At 36.2% G+C, this 21,684-nt stretch overlaps 1 protein-coding gene across 1 annotated transcript in view; it reads right to left on the bottom strand.

Moving 5' to 3' along the window:
* Positions 1–21,684, bottom strand: part of TRHDE (thyrotropin releasing hormone degrading enzyme) — a 398,603-nt gene that overhangs the window by 155,023 nt on the left and 221,896 nt on the right. The window contains exon 6 of the mRNA XM_027107052.1: positions 9,309–9,446. Within this exon, the coding sequence (XP_026962853.1) occupies positions 9,309–9,446 (138 nt within the window). The remainder of the gene's footprint in view (positions 1–9,308; positions 9,447–21,684) is intronic.

The following is a 21,684-nucleotide window of genomic DNA, read 5'->3' as shown; positions in this document are numbered from 1 at the left end:
TGTTCCTTTCCTGAGCCAATTCTACAGAATAGTCCTTTTTTGCCATTTTGTCACTCCCCTAACCCTTACCCTCATGACTCTGTGTATCTTATACATATTTCTATTGTAACTCCTAAGATTCTGAGGTTGGTTGGCATCCATTACTTTTATCTAGCCATCATATTCTCTGGGAAACCCTACTTCAAGTGATCCCATTGGATCTACCAATTGTATGACCTATCTTTCCCACCAGAGGATGAGCTTATGACCCATGCTAGCTATTCAGAATGTCCATAGGGACTGTCCATCCCAGGGACATAGGGATTGGCCAATGGCGCTCTATTACTTAATCAGAACAAATCATAGCTTTGGGGAGAAACGGGTTCTGTAGTGAGGGAGGCAGTTTACTCTTTCCGCAAGCTCATTAGGATCACAAGCTTGAGGACTTTATCAGCCTAAACTTCTTTTTAGGCCACCTATCTAAGAATCATCTAGAAATTAAGTCAGAGACAAAGAGCCAAGAAATCAATGGAAGGTAGATTTCTGATGACATTGTTAAAATGCGTGGATTCAACCATTCCTAAACATAACAACACCTCAGACTTACCAGCTATTCAGTCAACAAATTCTTTTTTAATGTTTCAGATGGTTTGAGTTAAGTTTCTACATTTAAAATGGAAACACTGCTGTTAATACTCAAATGCTACTGCACTGACGTATTTATATGCTATTCCTCCTTTGTGTCTTATTACTGTTATATCCCAAGCACTCAGCACACAGTGCCTGGAACATAAGTTGAGGCTTACAAATGATTTTGGAATGAATGCTCCAGCCAAGTTCATTGATCAAATATGACAGTGTTTAAGAACGCTGGCTCTGGAACCTGATTTCCTGGGAAACATATCCTTGGATTGACCATGATTCAATATCTTCATCTTTAAAATGAGGATAATGAAATAACAACCCCTAAAGGGGATTATGAGAATTAAGTGAGTTAATGAATGTATAGAGTTTAACACAGTGCCTAGCACAGAGTAAGCATTCAATAAACATTAGCAGTTGATATTATGGCTGTACAATTATCTATATTACCTGTCATACACATCCCAGAATGACACAGTTTATCCATTCCATCCACAGAGTTAAATTGGTTATTGTATATTACCCACATACTAATTGCTGACAGAAAGAGTCTGAGAGAAGCCCAGTTGGAGAAGTAGTCTAGAAATCTAAATATACATCAAGGCCTGGTATAGAGATTATCAAACTGAAGCCCCTGAGATTATAGCCAAATTGTTCTGAGCTTTGTTTTTCCACATTGTCACTGAAGATTATTTTTCAGACATGCCAGCAGGTACCTGGGCCACTGTTTTTCACCACATTTTTAGAAGTCTGATTTGACACCATGTAGGTGAATCCAAACAATGAGGGCTCATCAAGAAAGCATGATGAACAAGTAGACAGAAATCAATAAGGATACAGAAGACTTGAACAATTCTATCAACCAACTTGACCTAATTGGCATTTATAAAACACTCCAGCCAACAGTGGAATACACATTCTTTTGACGTGCATACACTTATCAACAGAGACCAAATTCTGGGCCATGAAATAAGCCTCAGTAACTCTAAGAAGATTCAAGTCATACAGAATATACTTCCCTGATCACAATAAAACTAAATAAGAAATGAATAACAGAAAATTTTCTGGAAAATCTTCTAATATTTGTAAACTAAATAACATACTTTTTATAACCCATGGATAAATTAATAAATCAAATGGGAAAATAGTATCTTAAGGTGAATGAAAATGAAACTTCTATATCTCAAAATCTAGAGCTTGCCCTAAGCAGTACACTTAGGAGGAAATTGATAGAATAAACACCTGAATTAGAACAGATGAAAGGTCTCCAATTAATGACCTCAGTTTGCACCTTAAGAAACTAGAAAAAAGAACAATTTAAATCCAAAGCATATAAAGGAAGGAAATAATAATGATAAGAGACGAAATCTATGAAATAGAAATTAAGAGCAGAAATCAATTAAACCAAAAGCTGATTTTTTGAGAATAAAATGTAAAAGCTTCTAGCTAGACTAATCAGGAGAAAAGGGGTAGACAAAAATTAACAATATCTGGAATAAAAGAGGGGACATTATTAGAGATTATATGACTACTAAAAGGATAATAAAAGAATATAACATGTACAATGAGCCAAATCCTTGATAAGATATAAACTACGAAAGCTCACGCAAGAAGACATAAATAACCTGAATAACTCACTATACATTAATGAACTTAAATTATTAAATATCTTCCCATGAAGGAAATTCTAGGCCCAGGTTGCTGTAGTGGCAAATTCCATCAAATATTTAACAAAGAAAGAATATAAATTCTACATAAATTATCCTATAAAGTGGAAAAGGAGGTAATAGTTTCCATTCTGTGAGGCTAGCATTATAGTGAGAACAAAGCCAAAGACATTACAAAAACTATAGACCAATACTCCTCATGAACATAGACACAAAATTTCTAAACATTTCTTTAGCAAGCTTAATCCAACAATGTATACAAAAATACATAAAAATGGATAAAGAAGATGTGACACATATATACAATGGAGGATTACTCAGCCATAAAACGAAATGAAATTCAGTTATTTGTAGTGAGGTGGATGGACCTAGAGACTGTCATACAGAGTGAAGTAAGTCAGAAAGAGAAAAACAACTACCGTATGCTAACACATGTATATGGAATCTAAAAAAAAAAACAAGTGGTTCTGAAGAACCTAGGGGCAGGACAGGAATAAAGACGCAGATGTAGAGAATGGACTTGAGGACATGGGGAGGGGGAAGGGTAAGCTGGGATGAAGTGAGAGAGTGGCATTGACATATATACACTACCAAATGTAAAACTGACAGCTAATGGAAGGAGCCGCATAGCACAGGGAGATCAGCTCCGTGCTTTGTGTCCACCAGAGGGGTGGGATAGGGAGGGTGGAGAGAGACACAAGAGAGAGGAGATATGGGGATATATGTATATGTATAGCTGATTCACTTTGTTATATAGCAGAAACTAACACACCATTGTAAAGCAAATATACTCCAATAAAGATGTTAAAAAAATAAATAAATAAAATAAAATTCAGTGCCAAAAAAAAAAAAAAACAACATTATGACCAAATGGTATTTGTCCCAGGGATGTAAAGAAAGCCTAAAATTGAAAAATCTATCAATATAATTCACCATATTAACAAACTAAAATAACAAAAACAAAAATATGATCACCTTGATAGATGGGGAAAAGTATTTGATAGAATCAGTATCCATTTTGGATTAAAACCCTCACCAATGCAGAAGTAGAATGTAACATTTTCAACCTGATAAAGAGTATTTATAAAAATGTAAAGGCAATTTCATATTTAATGGTGAAAAACTGAATGTATTGCTCCTAAAACCCAGAACAAAACAAGGATGTCTGCTCTCACTTCTATTTAACATTGCACAAGATAAGTATACAAAAATAAATTGTATTTCTATATAGAACAAAAAGTCAAAAATGGGAATTAGAATACCATGTAAAATAGCCTAAAAATGTGAAATACTTAGAGATAAACCTGAAAATAGATATGAAAGATTTATTCATTGAAAAGTACATTGCTGAGAGAAAATGAAGAGGCCCTAAATTAATGGAACAGTACACAGTATTCATGAGTCACTCAGTATTGCTAAGGTGTCAATGCTCCCAAATTATTTTACAAATGGAATGCAACCTGTGCAATTACAACAGAATTTTATAGAAAGTGAAAAACTCATTCTAAAATTCATATAGAAATTCAAGAGATCAAGATTAACCAAAAGAACTTTAAAAAAAAGAACAAAGTTGGAGAACTAACAACTTTATTTCACAGCTTATTAAAAGCTACAGCAATCACGATTGTATGGTATTGGTGCCAAGATAAATAAATATATCAATAGAATAAAATAAACAGTCCAGAAATAGACCCACCACACATAGTTCACTGATTTCAACAAATGTGCAAAGGCAATTCAACAGGGTAAATAACAGACATTTCAAGAAATGGTTCTTGAAAAATTGGATATCCATGTGCAAAAAAAAGAAAAACATTCAATTCAAACTTCACACCATATACAAAAATTAACTCAAAATCGAATATAGATCTAAATATAAACCTAAAACTATAAAACTTTTGGAAGAAAAAACAAAAGAATAACCTTCATGGCCTTGAATTAACCAAAGATTTCTTAACTCTGACACCAATAGAACTATCAATTTTAAAAAATATAAAACATACTTAATCAAAATTAAAATAGTTTGCTTTTAGAAAGATACTGCTATGAAAATAAAGAGTAGGTCACAAATTGGGAAAAACATTATTTGCATATCATATATATGATAACCTGCATTCAAAGTATATAAAGAATCCTCAAAACTCAATAATAAGAAAACAACCCAATCTAAAAGGAAATGAGCAAAGGATTTGAATTGACCCTTCACCAAGGAAGATATATAAGGGAGAATATGCAAATGAAAGAATGGTCAATATCATTAGTTATTAGGGGAATGTAGATTACAATCACAATGAGATACCATTACAGTATCTAAAATTAAACAAATTGATTATACCTAGCTTGTGTTGGTGAAGATGTGGAAAAAGTAGAACTCTGGCACACTTTCAATGAGAATGTACCAAGGTACGATGGTTCAACTACTTCGGAAAACAGTTCAGCAGTGTCATAAAACATTAAACATATCTACCATCATCTAGACATTCCAGTTCTAGGTATTTACCCAAGAGAAATAAAGGCAGATACACATACAAAGACCTGTACAAAAGTATTCACAGTAGCTTTATTTGTAACAGCCAAAAACTGGAAAAAAACAAATGTCCAGGTGAAAGAACAAATTATATTATACCCATATATCCTACAACATGAATTGTACCTCAAAATCATGATGTTGAGTGAAAGAAGGCAGACAAAAAAGAGTGCATACTGTATAATTCCATTTACATAAAACTCTAGAAAATGAAAATTAATCTACAGTGAAAAGTTGATCAGTGGGGGAGTGAGGAGGGATGGGAGGACGTATTACAAAGAGGCATGAGGAAACTTTTGATGAATATGTTCATTAACTTGATTATGGTGATGTTTTCACTGGGATACATATGTCAGAACATATTAAATTGTACCTTTTAAGCATGTACAGTTTAATGTATTTTAATTATTCCTCAATATAGTTGTTAAAAAGAAAATTTTCTCTTGATAAGTCTTCATTAAAAATGTGTAGATCCTATCATCAGTTGAAAACACAGTAAGGACAGTATTTCCAGTGGTACTTAAGCATAATGATACATGGCTAGAATGAAGACAAGCCCACAGCTAACATCATACTCAATGGTGAAAAGCTAAGCCTTTCCTCTAAGATCAGGAATAAGACAAGGATGCCCACTCTTGCCATTTCTATTCAACATGGTACTGAAAGTCCTAGTCACAGCAACTAAGCAAGCAAAAAGTAAATAAATAAAAGACCTTCAATCAGAAAGGAAGAAGTAGAATTTTCTCTGTTTATAGATGACATGGTCTTATATATAGAAAACCCTAAAGACTTCACCAAAAAACTGTTACAACTAATAAGTTAATTCAGTAAAGTTGCAGGATGCAAAATTAACACACAGAAATCATTTGTCTTCCTATACACTGACAATGAACTATCTGAAAGAGAAATTAAGAAAGCAATCCCATTTACAATAGCATCAAAAGCAATAAAATACTTATAAATAAATTTAACCAAGTAGGTGAAAGACATACACTGAAAACTATGAAACACTGGTGAGATTGAGGAAGATACAAATAAATGGAAAGATATCCCATGATCTTGGATTGGAAAAATTAATGCTGTGAAAATCTCCGTACTACTGAAAAATGATCTAGAGAGTCCATGTAATCCCTATCAAAAGTCCAATAGCATTTTTCACAGAAATAGATACAAATTATCCTAAAATTTGTATGGAGCCACAAAAGACCCCAAATAGACAAAGTAATCCTGAGAAAAAAAGAACAAAACTGGAGGCATCACAATTCCTGATTTCAAGCTATATTACAAAGCTGCAGTAATCAAACATTATGGTACTGGCAACGGTACATGGAACCAGTGGAACAGAACAGAGATTCCATATAAAAATCAACACATATGTGGTCAACTGATTTTTGACAAGAGCACCAGGAACACACAATGGAGAAAGGTTAGACTCTTCGATAAACAGTATTGGTAAAACTGGATATCCACATGTAAAAGAATGAAACCAGATTCCTATCTCACACCACTCACAAAAATGAACTTGAAATGGACCAAAGACTTAAATGTAAGATGTGAAACCATAAAACTCCTAGAAGAAAATATAGGGGAAAAGATCCTTGACATTGGTCTTAGAAATGATTTATTGGATAAGAGACCAAAAGCACAGGCAACAAAAGTTAAAATAAACAAATTGGACTACATCAAACTAAAGAGCTTTGGTACAGCAAAGCAAACAATCAATAAATTGAAAAGGCAACCTGAAAAATGAGAGAAAGCATTAGCAAACATATAGCTGATAAGGGGTTAATATCCAAAATATATAAAGAACTCATACAACTCAATTGCAAAATAATAATAATCCAATTAAAAAATAGGCAAAGGACCTGAATAGATATTTTTCCAAAGAAGACATACAAATGGCCGATAGCTATATGAAAAGATGCTCTACATCACTAATCATCAGGGAGATGCAAACCAAAACCACAGTGAGATATATCACTTCATACTTGTTGTGATGGCTATTATCAAAAAGGCAAGAGATAACAAATGTTGGTGAGGATGTGAAGAAAAGCGAACCCTTACACAGTGTCGGTAGGAATGTAAATTGGTACAGCCGTTACAGAAAATAATATGGAGGTTCCTCAAGACATTAAAAATAGAGCTACCAAATGATCTCGCAATCCCACTCCTAAATATCCAAAGGAATTTAAACCAGTATCTAAAGGAGATATCTGCACACTCATGTTCCTTTCAGCATTTCTTCACAATAACCAAGATATAAAAACAATCTAAATGCCTTTCAACAGATGAATGGATTAAGAAAATATGATATATATAACTGAATATTATTCAGCCATAAAAGGAAGGAAGTCCTACCATTTGTGACAACATGGATTAACCTGGAGGTCATTATGCTGAGTAAAATAAGCCAGAGAAAGATAAATACTGTATGGTATCACTTATATGCAAAATCTAAAAAAGAAAAAAAACAAAAAAAGCCAATTTCATAGAAACAGAGAGTAGAGTAGTGATTACCAAGGGCTAGGGGAAGGGGGAAATGGGGTGATACAGGTCAAAGGGTACAAATTTTCACTTATAAGAAGAATAAATTCTAATGCTCTAATGTATAGCATGGTGACTACAGTTAATAATACAGTCCTGTAGACTTCAAAGTTGCAGAGAGTAGATCACAGGCATTCGCACTCCCCACCCCCAAAGAGTTAACTAGGTGAGGTGACAGATGTGTTAATTATCTTGATCTTGGTAATCATTCTACAATGTATATGTGTATCAAATCATCACATTGTACACTTTCAATATATACAATTATATTTGTCAGTTATTCCTCAAAAAATTAATAAATAAAGATACATGGCTAGAGACAAATAAGCCAGTGTCCTTTATGATGATGGTCCTGAGCATCATGGCACAGTTTGCTCATGTGTCACATTTGTAAATTGGTAAGCCTTTGCACCAAAATGTAGAGAGGGTAAAATAATAATCATTGTAACTTCCTTCTTTCCTACTGGTTTAATTCTTAACCTTCTTGAATGAATTAAAAATTACTCAAATATATGAAATTTGGAATAAATGTTAACTTACGTGTAAAAGCACATCTATAACATATTTAATCAAAATAATATTTTCCTGATATTATTCATGCAGAAATAATACTGGTACTTACAAATAGTCTTTTAGAATTGGTGGTTAGGTGGGAAATAACCACAGACATGTCTCCAAATGCACCTCAAGCTAACGTAATAAATTATTTTCTGCATTATATTTTAAGAATCAATACAGTTGAATGAACCAAATGTGCATCCAGCAAAATCTAGCCAAAAAATATCATATATAAAAGTGAATGTGTACTTTAAATATTTATTTAACATTTAACATAAATATATTAACACTGCATACTTTAAATATGGTACTACACTTCCACTTATCTTTATAAAACATCGAAAATATCCTTTCTGAGCCAATGCAATGATCAGTGACTTGAAAAGATATTTTCTAACACAATTTGCAACTTTATATATTATAGCATACAATGTTAACTAATAGCATACGGTATTAACTAATAACCATTGAGATAGTCATTTCCTGAGTGCAAAACCAACCATCCAAATTGCTGCACCAAAAAATTCTGATGAATCATTATTTGATTTCTAGTTATAAAGAGGAATATCTTGTTTTTCAGAAAGAATATTAGCAACTTGTTTTTAAGCTTAAAACGTTATTAAATCAATAGAGTATTTATATAGAAATCCTAATAAACGCAATTCAATCTACACCAAAGACAAAGTAGATTTTAATACTATTTTAACAATTATTAAGTGGCTGCTAAGTGTTATACACTGAGATGTACACACTCCTGTTAAAATTAGAACAACAAAGGGACAGTTATAAGGAAAAATCCTAATCCAAGTAACAATGGAAAAAAATTCATAATATACCTTATTGCTACAGATGTCTAGTCATTGGTCCAAAATCTTTACCATTGAAAGTCCAGTCTTTAAGATTTCATTTATTATGCTTGTTATCCAGGAAACATGCCTAATTCCCCAAATCTCCCTTAAATAATGTTTATAAAATACATATGTCAGGTCACTGTCTATACCCATTTGCAGCAGCCAATCAAAATAAGTATTAAGGGGCATCGGTGGGAAATAATTTGTCACTATATAGGTCAGCTCTCTTATTAATAATAAAAACTGACATAACACCATTTGTACAGCAATTTCATATCAAGACTCCAAAGATTTATTCATTAATACTGCCAATATTTCTAGGCATTATTTGGCAAACATTCATCTCCATCTTACTGATTTATAAAGCAAAGCCCTAACTCATAAAATGACATGAACCTAGTGACTCTATGTTTTCTAACTCACAGTCCATTTCCATTTGCCAGGGAGAAGAGAAAGATATAATACATCTAGCATGAAATAGTTTGGCTACCCCAGGATAGTGAAATATCCAATTGGTACTTGGGTCTTATCTATTCCCACCTTTTTATATGCGATCCAGTCAAACACCCTGTCAATATCTGTTGCCCGTAGCACTTCCTGTGATACTGGATGGGAACTGGCCAAGCCGTCAAGCAGCATCACTTCATGTAGAACATCTGTCAGAAACCTCTGTTTTTCCTGCAATATAGTAGATGGAACAACATCATAGGTGATTCCTGGTTATGACGGAATATGTGTGACAATATGAACAGAATGTGTGTTACTTAATTAATGATGCTCATCAACCTACATGGTGAGACTTAACTCTAAAGAGAAACCGGTAAATAAAATGCCCCTTAAGTCACTCTAAAATAACAGTGAGCACAACATGAAACAAAATCAATGGGCTACAATGGGCCCTAAATAGAAACAATGGACTCTATGTTTTAGCAGTGGTTAAAACAAATTTGGAGCGTGGGCATATAAATGAAACTGACTAAGCTTGTTTACGTGTTCTGCAGGGTCAAAACTAAAATTCCAGTCCCAAATAACCTTTTCATAGTTAATCCAATATAAGAATAATAACTAAATTTCAGAGATCCATTGCTATTTCTTATTTCTAGTCCATTTAAACAACACATTCCCTCTCTTTCTGTTCCTCCCTTTCTTTCCCTCTCTCTTTCTCACTTATCCTCTCTCTAATACACACACACACTTATTTTCTAAAAGAATTTCAGGAGACCACCACAAATAATAAAAAGCATTACTGACATCAAACTATAATATCTGTGTATGTGGATGTGATACGTGAATTCAGAAAGTGGAGAGCAATAGGTATCAACAATCCATTTTGTGAAACAAAACAAAATCGTGAGACTTCTGTGCATTGTTGAGACATTAGTATTTGCTCTAATAAAAGCTGATTTGTAATGTTAGTAATAAACTGTAAAGAAAAAAGTACTTCTCTGTTGTTTTCGCTTTAAGAAGCCTGCTTTAAAGAAACAGCTTAGGTTCTGTTAACAAAAAAGCTGGCAGCTATTAGTCCTCCTAGTCTCCTGCCTTCACTGAGGGAGAATGAGAGGAAAAAGTAGTTGCAAGAGGTAACAAGGGCTAAATAGCCCTTAGATAGTTGGCACCTGAGAGGTATCAATACAGCGATAAGACTGCAACACTTTAATTGCTCTAGCTAATTCTGAACTCATTCCTGGAGCCTCCAAATTCTGGGCCAGCAGATAAACTGCACTTTATTTCTGAGTGAGTTGTAATTTCAAGCTGACAGTACACCAATCCTGGATTTTAAAAACTGGAAAGAGAATAAATATACTAAGAAAAGAATACTTAACTAAGCACATATGTTTGTGTTAATTTAAATCTGGCTTTAAAGAAACATTTTTGTTCATCATCCCTTGCTCAATAATGTAGTATGTTTAATCAATAATTTAACTGGCCATCCAACTATATACTGTAAGGTTTATTTTCTACTAGCTTATTTTTATAGTCTGTGGACTATATATCTAATTTCTTTAGTCCTCTTTTTTCGGTCTACGAATTTCACGTCAATGCTCCATCAAAAAGGACTTTGTTGCAGTGACTGAACCAAAAGTCACTCCAAGTCCCAGAAGGATGCTCCAGACCGTAAGAGACCACAATAAAAAGTACAAACTTACAATGAATTAAGTGACAAATACTACACAAAATGATACTGTATTTCTTCTTAAATCGAGTTCCTAATTCAAGATGAATTAAGAAGATTAAGAAGACTGAAATTGGACCCTGTGATATAAAATTTTTTTAATTAAAAAACTTAGTATTGGGACGAGGGGAAGATGGCGGAAGAGTAAGACGCGGAGATCACCTTCCTCCCCACAGATACACCACAAATACATCTACACGGGGTACTGCTCCTACAGAACACCCACTGAACGCTGGCAGAGACCTCAGACCTCTCAAAAGGCAAGAAACTCCCCCACGTACCTGGGTAGGGCAAAAGAAAAAGGAAAAACAGAGACAAAAGAATAGGGATGGGACACGCACCAGTGGGAGAGAGCTGTGAAGGAGAAAAGCTTTCCACACACTAGGAAGCCCCTTCGCGTGCGGAGACTGCGGATGGCGGAGGAGGAAAGCTTCGGGGCCGAGGAGGAGAGCGCAGCAACAGGGGCGCAGAAGGCAAAGCGGAGAGATTCCCGCAAAGAGGATCGCTGCCGACCGGCACTCACCAGGCCGAGAGGCTTGTCTGCTCACCCGCCGGGTGGGCGGGGCTAAGAGCTGAGGCTCTGGCTTCCGTCGGAGCGCAGGGAGAGGACGGGTTGGCAGCGTGAACACAGCCTGCAGGGGCTAGTGCGCCACGGCTGGCCGGGAGGGATTCCGGGGAAAAGTCTGGACCTGCCGAAGAGGCAAGAGACTTTTTCTTCCCTCTTTGTTTCCTGGTGCGCGAGGGGAGGGGATTAAGGGCGCTGCTTAAAGGAGCTCCAGAGACGGGCACAAGCCGAGGCTAAAAGCGCGGACCCGAGACGTGCATGAGACGCTAAGGCTGCTGCTGCTGTCGCCACTAAGAAGCCTGTGTGCGAGCACAGGTCACTATCCACACCACCCTTCCGGGGATCCTGTGCAGCCCTCCACTGCCAGGGTCCTGGGATCCAGGGACAACTTCCCCCGGAAAACGCACGGCGCGCCTCAGGCTGGTGCAAAGTCCCGCCGGCTTCTGCCACCACAGGCTCACCCCGCAGCCGCACACCTCCCTCCCCCCCCACCCCCCGGCCTGAGTGAGCCAGAGCCCCCGAAGCAGCTGCTCCTTTAACCCTGTCCTTTCTGAGCGAGGAACAGACGCCCTCCGGCGACCTACACGCACAGGCGGGGCCAAATCCAAAGCTGAGCCCCGGCAGCTGTGAGAACAAACAAGAGAAAGGGAAATCTCCCCCAGCAGCCTCAGGAGCAGCAGATTAAAGCTCCACAATCAACTTGATGTACCCTGCATCTGTGGAATATATGAATAGACAACGAATCATCCCAAATTGAGGAGGTGGACGTCGAGAGCAAGATTTATGATTTTTTCCCCTTTTCCCCTTTTTGTGTGTATGTGTATGCTTCTGTGTGAGATTTTGTCTGTATAGCTTTGCTTCAACCATTTGTCCTAGGGTTCTATACGTCTGGGGTTTTTTCTTTTTTTTTTAATATTTTTCTTAATAATTATTTTTTTATTTTAAAAACTTTATTATATTTTCTTACTTTACTTTATTTTACTTTATCTTCTTTCGTTTTTTCCTTCCTTCCCTCCTTCCTTCCTCCCTCCCTCCCTTCCCTCCTTTATTTCTTTCTTTCTTTTTTCTTTCTTTTTTTCTACTTTTTCTCCCTTTTATTCCGAGCCGTGTGGATGAAAGGCTCTTGGTGCTGCAGCTAGGAGTCAGTGCTGTGCCTCTGAGGTGGGAGATCCAACTTCAGGACACTGGTCCACAAGAGACCTCCCAGTTCCACATAATATCAAATGGCGAAAATCTCCCAGAGATATCCATCTCAACACCAGCACCCAGTTTCACTCAACGACCAGCAAGCTACAGTGCTGGACATCCTATGCCAAACAACTAGCAAGACAGGAACACAACCCCACCCATTATCACAGAGGCTGCCTAAAATCATAGTAAGTCCACAGACACCCCAAAACACACCAACAAACGTGGACCTGCCCACCAGAAAGACAAGATCCAGCCTCATCCACCAGAACACAGGCACTAGTCCCCTCCACGAGGAAGCCTACACAACCCACTAAACCAACCTTAGCCACTGGGGAGAGACACCAAAAACAACAGGAACTACGAACATGCAGTCTGCAAAAACAGGACCCCAAAGACAGTAAGATAAGCAAAATGATAAGACAGAAAAACACACAGCAGATGAAGAAGCAAGATAAAAACCGACCAGACCTAACAAATGAAGAGGAAATAGGGAGTCTACCTGAAAAAGAATTAAGAATAATGATAGTAAAGATGATCCAAAATCTTGGAAATAGAATAGACAAAACGCAAGAAACATTTAACAAGGACCTAGAAGAACTAAAGATGAAACAAACAACGATGAACAACACATTAAATGAAATTAAAAATACTCTACATGGGAACAATAGCAGAATAACTGAGGCAGAAGAACGGATAAGTGACCTGGAAGATAAAATAGTGGAAATAACTACTGCAGAGCAGAATAAAGAAAAAAAAATGAAAAGAACTGAGGACAGTCTCAGAGACCTCTGGGACAACATTAAACGCACCAACATTCGAATTATAGGGGTTCCAGAAGAAGAAGAGAAAAAGAAAGGGACTGAGAAAATATTTGAAGAGATTACAGTTGAAAACTTCTCTAATATGGGAAAGGAAATAGTTAATCAAGTCCAGGAAGCACAGAGAGTCCCGTACAGGATAAATGCAAGGAGAAATATGCCAAGGCACATATTAATCAAACTGTCAGAAAGTAAATACAAAGAAAACATATTAAAAGCAGCAAGGGAAAAGCAACAAATAACACACAAGGGAATCCCCATAAGGTTAACAGCTGATCTTTCAGCAGAAACTCTGCAGGCCAGAAGGGACTGGCAGGACATATTTAAAGTGATGAAGGAGAAAAACCTGCAACCAAGATTACTCTACCCAGCAAGGATCTCATTCAGATTTGATGGAGAAATTAAAACCTTTACAGACAAGCAAAAGCTGAGAGAGTTCAGCACCACCAAACCATCTTTACAACAACTGCTAAAGGAACTTCTCTAGGCAGGAAACACAAGAGAAGGAAAAGACCTACAATAACGAACCCAAAACAATTAAGAAAATGGGAATAGGAACATACATATCGATAATTACCTTAAATGTAAATGGACTAAATGCTCCTACCAAAAGACACAGAGTAGCTGAATGGATACAAAAACAAGACCCATATATTTGTTATCTGCCAGAGACCCACTTCAGACCTAGAGACACATACAGACTGAAAGTAAGGGGATGGAAAAAGATATTTCATGCAAATGGAAACCAAAAGAAAGCTGGAGTAGCAATTCTCATATCAGACAAAATGGACTTTAAAATAAAGAATATTAGAAGAGACAAACAAGGATACTACATAATGATCAAGGGATCGATCCAAGAAGAAGATATAACAATTGTAAATATTTATGCACCCAACATAGGAGCACCTCAATACATAAGGCAAATACTAACAGCCATAAAAGGGGAAATCGACAGTAACACATTAATAGTAGGGGACTTTAACACCCCACTTTCACTAATAGATCATCCAAAATGAAAATAAATAAGGAAACACAAGCTTTAAATGAAACATTAAACAAGATGGACTTAATTGATATTTATAGGACACTGCATCCAAAAACAACAGAATACACATTTTTCTCAAGTGCTCATAGAACATTCTCCAGGATAGATCATATCTTGCGTCACAAATCAAGCCTTGGTAAATTTAAGAAAATTGAAATTGTATCAAGTATCTTTTCCAACCACAACACTATGAGACGAGATATCAATTACAGGAAAAGATCTGTAAAAAATACAAACACATGGAGGCTAAACAATACACTACTTAATAACGAAGTGATCACTGAAGAAATCACAGAGGAAATCAAAAAATACTCAGAAACAAATGACAATGGAGACACAACAACCCAAAACCTATGGGATACAGCAAAAGCAGTTCTAAGAGGGAAGTTTATAACAATACAATCCTACCTTAAGAAACAGGAAACATCTCGAATAAACAACCTAACCTTGCACCTAAAGCAATTAGAGAAAGAAGAACAAAAAAACCCCAAAGATAGCAGAAGGAAAGAAATCATAAAGATCAGATCAGAAATAAATGAAAAAGAAATGAAGGAAATGATAGCAAAGATCAATAAAACTAAAAGCTGGTTCTTTGAGAAGATAAACAAAATTGATAAACCATTAGCCAGACTCATCAAGAAAAAAAGGGAGAAGACTCAAATCAATAGAATTAGAAATGAAAAAGGAGAAGTAACAACTGACACTGCAGAAATACAAAAGATCATGAGAGATTACTACAAGCAACTCTATGCCAATAAAATGGACAACCTGGAAGAAATGGACAAATTCTTAAAAATGCACAACCTGCCGAGACTGATCCAGGAAGAAATAGAAAATATGAACAGACCAATCACAAGCACTGAAATTGAAACTGTGATTTAAAATCTTCCAACAAACAAAAGCCCAGGACCAGATGGCTTCACAGGGGAATTCTATCAAACACTTAGAGAAGAGCTAACACCTATCCTTCTCAAACGCTTCCAAAATATAGCAAAGGGAGGAGCACTCCCAAACTCATTCTACGAGGCCACCATCATCTTGATACCAAAACCAGAAAAGGATGTCACAAAAAAAGAAAAGTACAGGCCAATATCACAGAAGAACATAGATGCAAAAATCCTCAGCAAAATACTAGCAAACAGAATCCAACAGCACATTAAACGGATCATACACCATGATCAAGTGGGGTTTATTCCAGGAATGCAAGGAGTCTTCAATATATGCAAATCAATCAATGTGATAAACCATATTAACAAATTGAAGGAGAAAAACCATATGATGATCTCAATAGATGCAGAGAAAGCTATAGACAAAATTCAACACCCATTTATGATAAAAACCCTCCAGAAAGTAGGCATAGAGGGAACTTTCCTCAACATAATAAAGGCCGTATATGACAGACCCACAGCCAACATCATCCTCAATGGTGAAAAACTGAAAGCATTTCCACTAAGATCAGGAACAACACAAGGTTGCCCACTCTCACCACTTTTATTCAACATAGTTTTGGAAGTTTTAGCCACAGCAATCAGAGAAGAAGGGAAATAAAAGGAATCCAAATTGGAAAAGAAGAAGTAAAGCTGTCACTGTTTGCAGATGACATGATACTATACATAGAGAATCCTAAAGATGCTACCAGAAAACTACTAGAGCTAGTCAATGAATTTGGTAAAGTAGCGGGATTCAAAATTAATGCACAGAAATCTGTGGCATTCTTATACACTAAAGATGAAAAATCTGAAAATGAAATTAAGAAGACACTCCCATTTACCACTGGAACAAAAAGAATAAAATATCTAGGAATAAACCTACCTAAGGAGACAAAAGACCTGTATGCAGAAAATTATAAGACACTGATGAAAGAAATTAAAGATAATACAAATAGATGGAGAGATATACCATGTTCTTGGATTGGAGGAATCAACATTGTGAAAATGAGTATACTACCCAAGGCAATTTACAGATTCAATGCAATCCCTATCAAAGTACCACTGGCATTTTTCACAGAACTAGAACAAAAAAATTTCACAATTTGTTTGGAAACACAAACGACCCTGAATAGCCAAAGAAATCTTGAGAACGAAAAAAGGAGCTAGAGGAATCAGGCTCCCTGAGTTCAGACTATACTACAAAGCTACAGTAATCAAGACAGTATGGTACTGGCACAAAAACAGAAAGATCAATGGAACAGGATAGAAAGCCCGGAGATAAACCCATGCACATATGGTCACCTTATCTTTGATAAAGGAGCCAGGAATATACAGTGGAGCAAGGACAGCGTCTTCAATAAGTGTTGCTGGGAAAACTGGACAGGTACATGTAAAAATATGAGATTAGATCACTCCCTAACACCATACACAAAAATAAGCTCAAAATGCATTAAAGATATAAATGTGAAGCCAGAAACTAGCAAACTCTTAGAGGAAAACATAGGCAGAACACTCTATGACATAAATCACAGCAAGATCCTTTTTGACCCACCTCCTAGAGAAATGGAAATAAAAACAAAAATAAACAAATGGGACCTAATGAAACTTCAAAGCTTTTGCACAGCAAAGGAAACCATAAACAAGACCAAAAGACAACCCTCAGAATGAGAGAAAGTATTTGCAAATGAAGCAACTGACAAAGGATTAATCTCCAAAATTTATAAGCAGCTCATGCAGCTCAATAACAAAAAAACAAACAACCCAATCCAAAAATGGGCAGAAGACCTAAATAGACATTTCTCCAAAGAAGATATACAGACTGCCAAGGAACACATGAAGGAATGCTCAACATCATTAATCATCAGAGAAATGCACATCAAAACTACAATGAGATATCATCTCACTCCAGTCAGAATGGCCATCATCAAAAAATCTAGAAACAATAAATGCTGGAGAGGGTGTGGAGAAAAGGGAACACTCTTGCACTGTTGGTGGGAATGTGAATTGGTACAGCCGCTATGGAGAACAGTATGGAGGTTCCTTAGAAAACTACAAATAGAACTACTATATGACCCAGCAATCCCACTACTGGGCATATACCCTGAGAAAACCATAATTCAAAAAGAGTCATGTACCAAAATGTTCATTGTAGCTCTATTTACAATAGCCCGGAGATGGAAACAACCTAAGTGCCCATCATCGGATGAATGGATAAAGAAGATGTGGAATGGAATATTACAATGGAATATTACTCAGCCATAAAAAGAAACGAAATTGAGCTATTTGTAATGAGGTGGATAGACCTAGAGTCTGTCATACAGAGTGAAGTAAGTCAGAAAGAGAAAGACAAATCCCGTATACTAACACATATATATGGAATTTAAGGGGGAAAAAAATGTCATGAAGAACCTAGGGGTAAGACAGGAATAAAGACACAGACCTACTAGAGAATGGACTTGAAGATATGAGGAGGCAGAAGGGTAAGCTGTGACAAAGCGAGAGAGAGGCATGGACATATATACACTACCAAACGTAGGGTAGATAGCTAGTGGGAAGTAGCCACATAGGACAGCAAGATCAGCTCGGTGCTATGTGACCGCCTGGAGGGGTGGGATAGGGAGGGTGGGAGGGAGCGAGACGCAAGAGGGAAGAGATATGGGAACATATGTATATGTATAACTGATTCACTTTGTTATAAATCAGAAACTAACACACCATTGTAAAGCAATTATACTCTAATGAAGATGTTAAAAAAAAATTTGTATTTACATTGCTCATTTTAAGTCCACTAAAAAGCAAAGACAAGATCTCAGACAAATGGCCTAGATTTAGAGAATAAGAGAAAATTGTGTGTTTCCAAAATAAAAATTTTAAGCCAGTATGCAATCTTGTTAGTCATTCAATTTTAAAATGCACATTAAAGCTATTTGATACTGGAATTAATGAGAGGAATCATGAAACCTATAATGATACTTCAACTTGACCAATGAACATTTTTATTTGTAAAAACTACCAACTGAAGGTGTGATATCCATTCTGAAGGTCAAATAATATTCAACTCTTCAAATAGTGATTGCTTGCTCCATTATGTCACTCAAACATCTGATCAAAAATCAGTGTAAAATGAACTTAACACAATGATTTATTTGAATCCTAATTTTTAATATTTAGCAACAATAAATATATAGATGCATATTAAAATCTAGTAAACATATCTTGGTTTGCTAGAGATGTGATTTTTTTTAAATGGTATAAAGTCAATGGCCATGAAATATAAAAATGAAATCTAAGGTAAATTTCAAAAATGAAACTTTCTCGTTTAAGAAAATATAAGTTATACATAATATATTACTTCATGCTTCTGGAGAAAAATAAAAACAAACCTTTGGTCAGTGGAATTTCAAAAAGAAGAGTTTAAATTTAGTAGTGTTAAGTCATTAGCAAAAGATTCGTCTTCTACTTTTTTGGAGAGGATGATATTGTCTAATTGAGAAAAAGGGCATTAAGAGAGATGAAGAGAGAGAGAAGGAAAAACAAAAAAGAAAGAAAAGCCTGGCAGAAGATACTCACAAAGCTCAGAAGAGACAATAACTTAAATTGAGGGGGAGGAAAAGAAAATTCTAACCAGAGGCAAACCCAATTGAACAAAATTGCAAAGAATTTTGCAGGAGAGAAGGTGCTAATTTTTTATAAAAGACCCACATCACTATAAAAGAAGAAACAATCTTGGTTTGTCAGTCCCAGGTTAGGGCCCTCCTCCTCATCATCAACAACAACCATAATAATTACAGCAGAAATTACTAAGTGTTGGTTAGCTGCTTATTGTTGACCTGAGACTATGGAAGTTTAAAAATAAAGTAAAAGAAATCCTGGCTCTTACGTGAGATAAAAGATCAAACAAAATAGTTAGCCACAGTGAACAAAATAATAGTTTTCTCTTACAGACTAGAAATGCTAAAGAATTTTGAGGCAAAACACGGTAAAACAGAATTATTTATGGAAAGTTTAATGGAAGAGGTAGAATTTGATCTGATCCTTCAAGTAACTTTAAAGTTGCGTGCATGCTCATGTGTTTGTGTACAGGGAAGAATATATTTATGGTGCATAGTCAACAGTTTTTATTCTACTCTATATTTTAAGGACACCATGATAGGCCATTCTACAACTTTCAAAATGTAAAACAATAAGGTAAAATGGAGAACTTTAAAATCTGTTTACAAGTTTATTGTTAACAGTAACAATAAATTCTACCACTCTAATACAGACACCTCTTGGAGATGTTGCATACATGCCTACATTTAATATTTATTGGTACAGCCGCTATGGAGAACAGTATGGAGGTTCCTTAGAAAACTACAAATAGAACTACTATATGACCCAGCAATCCCACTACTGGGCATATACCCTGAGAAAACCATAATTCAAAAAGAGTCATGTACCAAAATGTTCATTGTAGCTCTATTTACAATAGCCCGGAGATGGAAACAACCTAAGTGTCCATCATCGGATGAATGGATAAAGAAGATGTGGAATGAATATACAGTTCTAATAATATTGAATATGTGTGTCATTTTGTACTGAATTATTTTCAAAAATATGCTGTGTTTGAATTTTTGGAGAACAGTGTAAAGACTTTTCAGAAAAGTAAACAAAGTGTGAGTGAATGCACAGAGCTGAGAATAACACATGGAAAAGAAGAAAGGCACTATTGTTTTATTCATTCATTCATTTAACAAACATGTAGTAATTTCCTACTCAATGCCAGATACTGTACTGTGTTTTGGGAATAAATATATGATTAAAATCTAGTCCTCAACCTGAAAGAACTCAAAAGTAGTTGAGAAAGACAGGTAAACAGCTATCTGTATTATAATATGATGGATGTTATAAAAACACAGAGGATGAAATGATTAATTAGTTCAGAAAAGGCTTCACAGAGGAAGTGACATTAAAGTGAGTTGTTGAAGGATGAAAGGTTACTCAGATGAATGGGGAAAGCAGCTTAAAAGGGCAAATCCTGGCAGAGGAAACATGAAAAAAAGCTGGTCTGTTTGAATCCTCAGCTGTCAGGTTGAAGAATTTGGTCTTAATAAATAGGCAGTAGCAGACATAATGACATAATAAAAGTAGTGTCTTAGGAAAATTAACTTATCTGAGTTATACAGAGTGGCTTGATGGATGTAGAAAGAGGAGACAGGAAGTGGCTATTGTACCAAGAGGCGATATGGTGATGATGTATTACAACAGGTGTTGCTGAAGGACTTTTGATTCTGAGAGATATTTTGAACGATCAACTGACATTGATGCCTTGGTCCCCTTAGTGGATGATGGAGAGGAAGTACTAACAAATAACTACATGGAATGACGTGATGGAATTTTAAAAGATTTTAGATTGACAGAAAGTTTTAAAATGTAGGGGGCATGCTACTGACAGAAATGGAGAAGTGGAGAAAATTTTGCTTTGGAGGGCAAGTTAAAAGATGAGTTTTAGACATATTGCAAGGAATGTGACAGTGAACATTTAAAAAGCAATATGTCAGAGGCAACTGGAAGTAAAAGCCTAGGTCTAAGATAAGGGGCAGGGGCTAAACAACTTTTGGCAAGAAACAGTAATCTGTATACAAATATAAATGAAGTCTCGGAGAGAAGCAACTCTTTTTAAAAATTAATTCTTACAATATTAACACTTCATATAGTGGTATTTAGAAATATATGTGAAGGGAGTTATTAAAAATTCTTAACACATCATTAGATACACCTGAAAAAATCAATTCCTTGATGTCCCCAAATGACTTCTGCCTGAACACGTCAAGATCTGAATAGTCATGGTGATGGTGGGAAAAGAGGAAGTACTATTGTAAGAGAGGGCTGTCGGCAAGTTCCTATAGAAAGGCTGACTAATTTTAGTGAAGAGCAATACCAGGCAGACACTTTGACTCTTGTCATCAGAAAAGAAAGAAAACAATCAAGTAATCTGAATCGAGATCAAATAAAGTCAGATACATCAAACCAGACAAAAAGATGAGAGCAGAGGGCTTCCCTGGTGGCACAGTGGTTGAGAGTCCGCCTGCCGATGCAGGGGACGCGGGTTCGTGCCCCAGTCCAGGAGGGTCCCACATGCCGCGGAGCGTCTGAGCCCGTGAGCCATGGCCACTGAGCCTGCGCGTCCGGAGCCTGTGCTCCGCGGCGGGAGAG

This window comes from Aethalodelphis obliquidens, unplaced genomic scaffold (genome assembly GCF_003676395.1).
Source record: "Aethalodelphis obliquidens isolate GAN/ISIS:26980383/991018 unplaced genomic scaffold, ASM367639v1 scaffold8, whole genome shotgun sequence".
In the NCBI taxonomy this organism is placed as follows: Eukaryota; Metazoa; Chordata; class Mammalia; order Artiodactyla; family Delphinidae; genus Aethalodelphis; species Aethalodelphis obliquidens.
Note: the sequence above shows the minus strand (reverse complement) of the source record. Positions and strands in the feature narration are given on the sequence as shown.